Here is an 11603-nt window from a genome sequence, read left to right as displayed (position 1 = left end):
ATTTGAAAAATGGACTATTCATTTTGGATATTAAGCGTAAGCGTGGTAATGATTAAACAAATTAGTTTCAGCTTTGACTTTGGCTTTAATAGATTTATAAGATATTCAAACTGAATGTTTAAATGGGTGATTCGATACAATACGAGTATGCAAGGCACATTTAAGCAACTTTGTTTTAAATTGGATTAGGTAAGGGCACATCAATCTGAATTCTTATTAAACAAATAAAATGGAAGAGTTTATTACAACATCTGAATGTTTTAATTTATATAGTTGGTCTCAAACAATAGAAAACCAGTAATCATTGAATGTAAATTTCCATGAAGCTGGCCATTTGTTCCACTGCGAACCCAGACACTATCCCCTTGGTTTAAATCGATAATCCATTCTTTGGTTGTAGACGTGAATTCGTTATTAGTAGTACTGTCAGCATAAATATCGAATAAATGCACGCCTTCTTTCGTCAGTACTAAATAAAATTTCTGTCCATTCTCGATTGACATGGCTAGTGACACCAAGTATGCGCCTTTGGTGGGAGCAGTGATTACACCGGTGTTGGAATTGTAAGCACTTCCTATGTTTGCAAACACTTTGTCGAAAATAATCGTATCGCCTTGTCTAAGGTCAACTTCACTTTGTGATAAAGCGGCCGAAAAAGCAATATTCACAGGGTTACCTGTAATGTTAGAAAATGTTTTTAACGTAAGATGTAATTTTCTAGCAATCAAGACAACAAGAGATTGTCACAGACATTTTAGTAGCCCTCTACCTATGCTGTCATATTCTCTACCTCAATTAACTCATGTAAATTCACTTTTAAAGAATTTATTTCTGACACATAACTAGGAAGAAATTATGCAAAAATTAGGAAATTGACATTACTTTTACATCATGGGAACAAATGTTAAAGATCCTGTAACTCAAATTTTTTAAGGTTTTGTATCATTAATATGATGCTCAAATGAAGATATAGCAATATTGTAAGGTCCAAAAAGCATTATTTGTAAAGATATTACCGAATGTACATTTCATGTAAATAAAGAGAGGTAATTAGAAATTTATTTTCGATAAAGACGTAACCAAATTTTTAATGCATATATTTTACAGATTATTTATTATGCGAATAAACATTTGCAGTACATATTTAACATATTCTTGGAGGTTTGGAAATTGTTTTAGAAGAATAATTGTACACGTTTATAAACTTTCACTTAAATGTTGTTACATCATTAATTACAACATACTTTAAATTTAATGTTATGAGTAATTACAGGATGTTTGTAATGTATCAAATTTCATTGTTGTTGTTTATTTTAGTAATTTCTATAACCATAGCAACCACATTAAAAACATTTATATGCCATACATAATCTCCATATGGTCCTCTATCTACATACTAAGTATCTTCAGCCTCCCCTTTGAACTTTTTGTGTTATAGCAGGACCTAGATTTCTTGGTCCCCGATCTATATATTAAGTATCATCAACTTATCTTTTGTGCTTTTTAAGTCCCTCTGTCCACATACATGTATCAAGCATCATGAACATAGTTTTTGTAAGTTTTAAGTTCTCATCGGATCAAGATTTCTTTGAATGGACGAAATGACAGACATATAGACAGACGGACGGATGAAAAAATGAAAAAAAGATGATGGTGAAAGCGCGATGGTACGATGGTGAAAGCGAGATAGTACGGTGGTGAAAGCGCGATGGCACGATGGTGAAAACGCGATGGAACGATGGTGAAAACGCGATGGCACGATGATGAAAACACGATGGTGCGATGGTACGATGGTGGAAACGCGATGGTACGATGGTGAAATCACAATGGTACGATGGTGAAAACGCGATGTAACATCGCGCTTTCACTATCGTACTATCGCGCCATCGCGATTTCACCATCGTACCATTGTGATACGATGGTACGATGGTGAAAGCGAGATAGTACGGTGGTGAAAACGCGATGGTACGTTGGTGAAAACACGATGGTACGATGATGAAAACGCGATGGTACGTTGGTGAAAACACGATGGCGCGATAGTACGATAGTGAAAGCGCGATGTTTCACCATCGTGCAATAGCGTTTTCACCATCGTACCATCGCGTTTTCACGATCGTGCCATCGCGTTTTCACCATCGGACCATCGCATTTTCACCAACGTGCCATCGTCTTCCGGTGGTCATGCGCAATGCTATATTTTAATCAACAATGTATGCCTTCTTATTATTGAACCGCACACCCTTTCTATTTGTGTATCTTTTAGATCTTAGTGTTTGGAACATGAAATTAACAAAAGGCAATCACTCAAAAATTAAAACGAAGTTGTCATCCTTGTGGACTGTACATGTAAAGTTTTAAGTCGATATATAAAATAAAGCAAGAGAAAAAATGCAAACATATATATAGCATATAACCATATATTAAATAGTCGTTGATCTATATACAGTATCACATCATAATTTTTTGTAAAGATAACAAGTTTTATTATTTATAACTAAAATTAAATATCAAGTATTCTAAACTTGTTTTTTAATATCTACCTTAACAGAATCTGACATCTTTCTGTATGTGTACTGATTATACTGACCGAAAGGCGATGGTACGATGGAACGATGGTGAAAACGCAATGGGACGATGGTGAAAACGCGATGACACGATGGTGAAAACGCGATGGTACGATGATGAAAACGCGATGGTACGATGATGAAACACGATGGTATGATGGTGAAAGCGCGATGGTACGATGATTACTTAATCCAAAATCATCGAACCATCTTGAACTGCTGATTCCTTAGATGTATGTATATGTCAAATTTGAGTTGAATGTGTACAGCCATTTGGGAGATAATGAACGGAAACTAAAAATTTCTGATTTTTTTCAAAGTTCATGAGGGATAACTCTGTATGCTATCATCAAACCATGACCAAATTCGAGCATGACCAGTGTATTCTTATTACATATCCATATGTTAAATTTGAGTTGAATATGTACAACTGTTGGGGAGATAATGCACGGAAACTGAAAATTTCTTTCTTTTTTTCCAAGGTAAAAGTGGCATTTCTCTGCCAAAAATCATCAAACCATGACCAAATTCGAACTTGAGTTATGCCCCTTTCACTTTGAAAATAATTAGAAATTTTCAGTTTCCCTTCATTATCACCTCAAGGGTATTACACATTCAACTCAAATTTGACATATGGATATGTCAAAGGAATGCACAGGTCAAGTTCAAATTTGGTCATGGTTTTGATGATAGCTGACAGAGTTATCCCTCTTGTACTTTGAAAAAAAAATCAGAAATTTTTAGTTTCTGTTCATTATCTCCCCAATGGTTATACACAGTCAACTCATATTTGACATATAGATACATTTTATAGATACATCTTAGGAATAAGCTGTTCAAGTTTGAATTTGGCTGTGGTTGAATGATTTTGGACAAAGTTATCTCTCTTGAATATTGGAAAAATTTCAGCACTCATACTTTTGTGGAAATGCATGTATTCATTATTTTGGCTACACATATGCTATATGCAATTTACTAAAGGTTAACACTAAATAGTTTCAGTGCCTTGAACTTTGTATAAAATGATCTGTGTTAACATTGAATAGTTTTAAGGGCTTTGAACTTTAAATGTGAAAACAAATTTGGAACGAAATATTATAACATTTGAAATTTTGGCTGCATGCGGGGGCATCCGTAGCGTGACGACACATTTCTAGTTGTATTTGTTTCAGTGTTTGGGCAATTCAAAATACATATGCAACGTACTGTATGTCGATAAATTCATACCTGGTTGTGGCGGAGATGTTGCAGGAAGTGTTGGCGAGAAGGTAAACGCACGTTTTCCCATTGTTTCTGTGAAGAATACAAAAGAGCGATTTGAAACTTCTGACCTAATCTTTCATGAAGAAACATTATTTGAGTTGAATTACCATACATTATAGTATTTATTTCCTTTATTATATACATATTCATATTTATAAAATATACATTTACATATCGAAGATAAAGCAGCTTGCTTGTCAGGTATGAGAAAAAAGATTGTCAAGGCAGAGTAACAATTAAAGAACGTACCCATCGACAAATCCAGCAACACAGTGCCACCACACTAGGGCACCGAATGTTCCATTATAATTTTAAAAACGAAATTATTAGCATTACAGAAGGACTGGCTTCTGTCAATAAATATGTTATCGGTTATAATAAGATTTATAATACTGCACGTTTGTAATGGCGTTTTTCATTTGATTATCGTGACGTTTATATACATGTAGTGTTATATAAACGGCTGCTTAGATATTTCACTTTTTTATAAAAAAGAAGCTTGCTGTATTGTAAATTCGTTATAAAGATTCCTGATAAGTTATATCGCCGTATAGAACCGGTTGTTTTAAATATAACACTCGCCTAGCGTCTCTGGTTATAAACAGCCGTTTATATAAGGTCATATAGCTTGTCGAAAATCTTTGTAACTGATAAAACTTTAGGTTGTTTATAGGCTATATGTAGCATGCATACTGCTTATATGATTCTTTATCTCCATATTTTCTTTTCCGTGTAGATCCGTCGTGACTTCTAGATCTGCTTTGTAGTCAATCTCTTCATTCAAATCTGTTTTTGGCTGATTTATGTCAGTCTGTAATATATTAATGAAATATATTTCTTATTTGAGAGTGACATCAACTAGCTGAGCAAAGGGCAAATTGATTTAGCACATGACATAATGTTCTTTTTCAAGGCAAAAATTGACGAATTGAATATGTTTCTGAAAACTGTAAAGAAAAACAAGAAATCAAGGTGTACAGGAAACCAAAAACATATATATACTTTTTCGAAACCCCTTCTCCCTCCCTTACTAATATGTACTAAACTAAAACCCCTGACCCCCGCATTCCATACTTAAACATGCATAGCAACCTTATACCGTTCGTCGGTAATAGGACAAAACTAACAAAATTTTGTTGGTTGATAGGATAAATTACTCGTACCTTCAACACTGAAGTGTGTAGTTTCTCATTTTGTAGTTGATGGATCTCGGATACAAGTTCTTTATTATCGTTTTGCAACATTTTCACTGTATCTAGTAGGCCGTCCACAGTATTTTCCAAAGCCAAAACGCGAAATTTCAGATCACGTATCTCTGAAGACTTATCTAGCACATTTTGAGCCTCTTTCAAACTCTTCAACTCCGTCATTATTTCTGTCAGTGTATTTCCATCAACAACATGTTGGCCGGTTGTAGACGAAATCACCGTTAAGACAAAAATACAAGCAAGTACGTTCTGTAATTCCATCGTGATGATTGAAAAATGTGCTAACAGTGCTTTACGACAAAATGAAAAGACACATTAAGTGTGGTTATTTGTTCACACGATATTTAAGATTCGCATTGTCATTTGCTGATAAGCTGAAATAAAGTAGCTAAATAAAAATGTTAGATAAAACAAAAATTGCATAATGTAAGATATCTAACTAATGTCCCTGTTTTGTATTTTTATTTAAATTAAAGTTTATTTTAGACATGAGAGGGCACTTAAGCAGTACTGACTTTACGTAGGCTAGCGGGATAGCGGCATTCATTCATCTCATGAGATAATATTATTTTAGGACCCGAACCCATAGCGCTGAGAGGGCAAGTGATTTAGAGTATAAAAATGACCTTAAGACTGTTGGTGTGACCTAAAAAGCAAAGAAAATGTAATCTTCCGGGTTTAGTTTTGTTTGTCAAATATAATATACACATGTATAACCAACAAATTTAATAGACGGCGCAATTTTATTCAGAATTATGCCATAAACAAGTCGTACAAATAATGTCTTAAACAACACTTGTAACTAACACAGTTGTAATGGTAAAGTTAATCATTTCAAACGTATCGCTTCATCATCAGTGTTTTCAAGGCCTTTATCTGGTGAGACTTACCAGAATCATTTATTGTAATAATTTTCGGGATTCATGCTAGCTGTTTTTGTGTTGACCTGAGGTAAATTTATTTGCAGTCAGGACTGCAGCAGTTAACTTGTTGTTTCCTTATATCAGGCTAATTATGGTGGCTTTATGACGGGTGGGAAAAACGCTGATGCAAATTTCAACAACAGCCATGTTAACATGGCCATACCCCGCCGAATTTGTTTGCTCATTAGAAGAATGTATATGTAGTAGAGCAGTAAGAGGTCTTTAATTTGGTAATGAAAACTGATGGCTGAAGTGATTACAAGTTTGAAACCTATGTGAATACTGATGGCTGAAAATAACTAAAGGCAATTACTGAAAAATAATGCAGAAAGAGTATCATTCTTGTGTGCTGCACTCCATCTCAATGAGATCTATCCACCTATGAAATTTCAAGTTGATACCTCTAACACTTTTTGAGAGAAGCTCTGTACAAAAAGCAGAAAAATAACAAAGGGCAATAACTCAAAATTTATAAAGAGTAGGATAGAGTTATCATTGTTGCGCACAGCATTCCTCCTCAATAAGATCTATCCACCTATGAAGTTTCATGTTGACAGCTCAAAGACTTTTTGAGTTATGCTATACTCATTAAAAATTAAGCATGAAAAATAACAAAGGGCAATAACTCAAAAATTATGAAGGGTTGAGTTATCATTCTTGTGCATTGCACACCTCCTGAGAGAGATCTATCCACCTATTAAGTTTCATGTTGATATCTCAAAGGCATTTTGAGTTATGTTCTGGACAAAAAATTAAGTTTGAAAAATAACAAAGGGCAATAACTGAAAAAATATGAAGGAAAGAATTATCATTCTAATGCAATGCACTCCTCCTCAATATGATCTGTTAACCTATGAAGTTTCAAGTTGATACCTCAAAACCTTTTTGAGATATGCTCCGGACAAAAATGTGGGACGGAAGGACGAACGGACGGACGGAGACTATTTCTATACATGTGTATCCCCCGCCGCCTTTTCGGCGGGAGATAAAAAGCTGGCGAATCTAACACGTTGATCACACGTAGAGATAGGAAATATGTTGAAACGTGTACCGTTAACATATATTTTATTTGGGTTGAGGACTACTAGTATTTTCAGTTGCAGAATACTTTTAATCTTTTTTCTACTCCAGAATATCTTTAAGCGCGGTCGAAAGAAAAAAAGAAGTTTCTTTTTATTAAATTATACAGAAAAACTGAATTCCATCCAACAGGAAAGGAATCAATTCGGTGGTTGCCTTGTTTCCTTAACCCTTTAAAAACGTTGCTTTCTTATTTCCAAGGAAGCTTTCGGCTAGGTGACATAACGCCGATGGTTCTTCTTAGGGTCCCGTTTGTGCTTAAAATAATTGCTGTTTAATGTGATAAGCACTCTCATTATCTCTTAGTTACGTTGGTTAAACTCAGATGAAGTTGATGATACCAGTTTCATAGATTTTTTGAAATAATCCTTAAGTATTTTCAACCGTGTTCTGGTGATAACTAACCATCGGCAATTTAGTCGATAGTTCACAATGCGCGATATGGAACCTTAAGTCCTCAACCATTTAAAGCTGGAAACTCTCCATATTTTCTCACAGTATTTGTGTGACGTTAAACCCAACCAAACCATAAAACATCGATCAGAACTGTCATGTTAAACTTGATAAAAGTCTTTACTTTTTTATAATTTGCCCCTGTTTGAAAATTACATATTTTAATATGAAGGCATTAATTTGTACTATAAGGCCGCCAATCCAAATGAAATATCAAAGAGTAATGTATTAATATATAATACATATGTATAAGTATTTCAACATTTATTGTTACATTTGCAAGTACGTTATATGTTAATACAAAGGCAATGGTAAATTAAACATTTTATGAAAAATATGGATTCAAATCAAAATCAGATTGATAAAACGTATAATAAATCTATTCCTATATCAATAGAAGGATACATTTAACACCAAGAAACATAATGTTATATCAAATAAAAATACAACAAATCTAGATATCAACAAAGCAAGCTAATGTATCAATATCGATTCAATCTTTTTTTATATCAACACATACAACAATCGTAAAATGTATGAGTGATTGACGAAAGTTTTCTTAGTTTTGCTAAGTTTACGATATTGTAACATAATAGCAATAAATAGTTCACTATTGTTTCTGGGTTGTTACGTTGCTCTCTTTATAAAAATGTTTTGTTGTTGTTGTTTAGTGTTGTTTAAGAGTTTTTGCCGTAAGCTATTTTTGTCGCTATCATATTCCAGTTGCAAAAGATTAAATACTGGTTTGATGCGTATTTGATAATTCGTTTGTTTATTTGTTCGTTTGTTCATAATTAATGATTCATGACTAGCAATTGTAAACTCTGATTTATCATGAATACTTTGCCTAATGAAAGTGGACGGACATTAATGCACATTGATTAGCAGATAATGCGCAGACTCCTGGCTTTAAACAATCACTACCCATGTTTGAAAACACCGTGTCAAAAAGAAACTCACCCCCTTATTCCCGACTGTGCCCAAGAAATATAAAAGCTTATGTGCTCGGTGGGTTCTTTTAGGCAAAAAAAGTATAATCGTCGACTTCAATTCATTTGCCTCTACCACTATGACTTCAAATCCCGCCAGGGACGTTGAATTCTATAAGATGAGAAAATCACCCGGCTAACTCGAGGAACGTCAGTGATTTAATATAATGCACGACGAGGGACTTGTAGTCTTCCTGAATGACTAAAGCAGGGAAGTCGCCATATATGACTTATATAGTATCTGTTTGACTTTAGAGCCAAAAATATCAAACCTATTGTATTCGGCATGGAGACCATTTCGCGTCTCCTACACTGCACTTAAACCAAATACACATCCTTTACCATGAATCGGTCCCAAATTGTTAAAAAAACGTTGAGATATGCTTTAAATGTCAATGCTTGTTGTTATTTGCGGATACATCCGCCTGTAACATCCAAGCAAATCACACTAATGTAAGTTAAATGAAACCTATATTCCTCATGACATTTAGCCTGTAATTGTGTGGGTCATATTTAACGCGATATTTAACCTGGCGTTTGTTAAAAAAATCGTGATTCCTGTTCCCAGTTTTCATGTAAACATGTTAATCTGAACATTGACAGGTCAGGACAAGTTAACTATGTTTCAGTTTACAAATTAGATAAAATGTGTTAATTTAGTTCATTAATAACTTCTTATTCATTCTCAATAAGTCCATCATTTTTTCAATTTTAGATGGAGCTTATGCCAATTAAGTCAAAGTTTGCCATTATCAATAGTTTTGACGGAAAAGCACAGATGATGCAAATCGTCAGTTTGTATTCCATCTTTAATGCGTTGATGTTATAATTTAGGAATAGAAAACAATGATGACTTTTCACCATTTATTTTTGTATGGTTTGTTGCGTACACCGACTTAGTATTAGAAGCCCCATATGGCGCGTTCCAGCTCTCTACTGGACATGTAGTTATAAGACATCGCTGCCTTCCGTGCTTATTTCAATTTCAACACGAATAGCACCTGATAAGAACTACCGATGTTCCGTAATTCCTGTCGGGATTCGAACCAACAGCGGTAAGGGACAAGTGGTTTGTAGTCAGAGACGTTAACCACTCAGCCATGTACGCCCCAGAGACAAGATGAAAAACAAGTAACCTTGATGAAATGCTCTCAGGCAACACTGTTTTACATTCGCTTTGACATTTGTTTGTAAGCTAAAACAAGACACTCGCGATTATATAACATTTTTCGATATCATCTAAAATAGGACAATAAACGTGATAGATAAAAGAATAGTGAAAAAAGACAAAAATTACGGAACAAATTCAATAATCTGATAATAGTTAATTTTACATTATTCAGTCTTAATCTGTAAGAGATATGGATAACAAATACTAGGCTTTTGTAGGTATTCACATTTAAGCTGTAGTAATTATCAGTGCTGCAAATTCATAGGGTAAAATGACACCGAAGTGGTCTATGTCAGCCAACAGCAAGTTTTATATACCAAATTGTTCGTCTTGATCTGTAGTTTCAGGAATGAATATTCATTTGGTTCAAATCCGATGCGTAGCTTAAAAATCCAAGATGGCGTCGTCAAAGATGGCCGCCAAATCCCTAAATATTCTAGAATATTAGTATGTGCTCATATTTTGTTTTCCCGCTTTTGTATTTCAAGTAAAAATTTTGCACGGAAGATATCATTTAAAGCGTTTTATACGAAGAGATTTATTTTATTGGAGAAACAGATTGCTTTTTGCTTTTTTTATACGTAATTAAGCAAAATAATGCGTAAACATATGGGTTTTGCTATGATACTCTTGTCTAGCTTTAACAGAGAAATATTTTATTACATTATTTGTGTTATTTCCACACCATTGTAATGTACTCATGAGAGTAATGCTTTAATGCATTCATATCATATCTTAAGAAATCTTTCTTTGTAATTATGCAGTAGAGACATATAAAATGGAGGGCGGTACATTAAAATAGTTTTCCAATGTAAGGTTGTAACTGGTACTTATTTTTCTATCAATTATTTCCCGAAATTTTGTGTTTCTGTCAAATTATAGCTTCTTTAGTGCAGTCCATGTAAGTAATTAACATAATACACCAGGAAATATGATAATTTGCTTCTAGTTATTTAATGAATTATTGTTCAAATCGTACCCCACCCACTATGAATAAAAAATCTAAAGAAACTCTGACCCTCTCGATTATACTGATATATAGGAATGGCCAATATTTACGTAAGTTAATAAACATATGGTGATTTTCAAAGTGTGATACTATTACAGTATATCCTGTCAGATCTAAAAAATCTGTTCAAAAGTGAGTTACCAATTTAATAACATGATTTTGTTAGTAAAGTTCACCTAAGGATTTTGAAAAGTTACAATGTATGCAAAACAATCTCTGCTTAATTTATTTATATGTTACACACCTTTTTATGTCAAATGAAATGTAATTCTTTTTTAAATTTCTTAAATTGACAAAATAGTCATTTAAAAGTTGGATATTTTATCTACAATAGATCTTATTACTCTGTTGACCTTCGGTTTGCATGAAACATGCATAGTAGTCGGATAAAAAAAAACATAATGATTATATGAAAATTTAGCTTGACATTATAACTGTGTTTGTGTTATTTTAATTCCTTCTATTTGACCTTTTCGAGTTGTGTGGTTCTAGTATTTCTTTTTAAAAAGTGTATACAATAACCCGTTCTGGATAAATAGTGTATAATAACCCTTTGGATATGCTACCTGCTTTTTAAACGATTATATTTGATCCCGTTTTATAATCCATTTTATTAGTTTCGCCCACTGTTCTCTATTTTCTTGTGGACAATATGATTAGCACGAACATTTTACATTGAAGATACCATGATCACTTTCGTAATGAATACATCTATGGACGTGTCTTCACTTCTTTTAAAAGTGTGTACCATATGTAAAATTGAGAATTCTGCTCAAGCCGGTGCTAAAGGGTGTGGATGGTAGGTAACTTGCAATTACCACTACCGGTATGTTCCTATATGACGACACAGTGTAAATAAAAACATATCCCCGCCAAGTAAATTCTCTAAACAATTGTTATGGTTACATTAGACTAAATAAATAAAATACATACATACAATGAT

At 33.7% G+C, this 11603-nt stretch overlaps 1 protein-coding gene across 1 annotated transcript; it reads right to left on the bottom strand.

Moving 5' to 3' along the window:
• Positions 1-227: 227 nt before the first annotated feature.
• On the bottom strand, positions 228-5389 carry LOC132743603 (heavy metal-binding protein HIP-like). Its single transcript, XM_060732133.1, has 4 exons — positions 4991-5389; positions 4521-4638; positions 3792-3857; positions 228-676 (listed from the first exon to the last, which is right to left on the bottom strand). Exons 1-4 carry the CDS (start codon positions 5294-5296, stop codon positions 261-263), a joined length of 906 nt encoding a protein of 301 aa, XP_060588116.1. The 5' UTR covers positions 5297-5389; the 3' UTR covers positions 228-260.
• Positions 5390-11603: the final 6214 nt, after the last annotated feature.

The sequence above is a fragment of the Ruditapes philippinarum genome, unplaced genomic scaffold, assembly GCF_026571515.1.
Source record: "Ruditapes philippinarum isolate M1 unplaced genomic scaffold, ASM2657151v2 ctg6437_1_1_1_1, whole genome shotgun sequence".
NCBI lineage: Eukaryota > Metazoa > Mollusca > Bivalvia > Venerida > Veneridae > Ruditapes > Ruditapes philippinarum.
The sequence above is the reverse complement of the archived record's forward strand: the minus strand, read 5'-3'. Positions and strand labels throughout refer to the sequence as shown.

Excerpts from the sequence above, each read along its gene's own strand:
- LOC132743603 (XM_060732133.1), bottom strand. The coding sequence starts at position 5,296 with ATGGAATTACAGAACGTACTTGCTTGTATTTTTGTCTTAACGGTGATT. Across the intron at positions 4,639-4,990 it reads TACACACTTCAGTGTTGAAG|ACTGACATAAATCAGCCAAA; the intron begins GTACGAGTAATT and ends AATATATTACAG. Across the intron at positions 3,858-4,520 it reads GATAAAGAATCATATAAGCA|AAACAATGGGAAAACGTGCG; the intron begins GTATGCATGCTA and ends TATTCTTCACAG.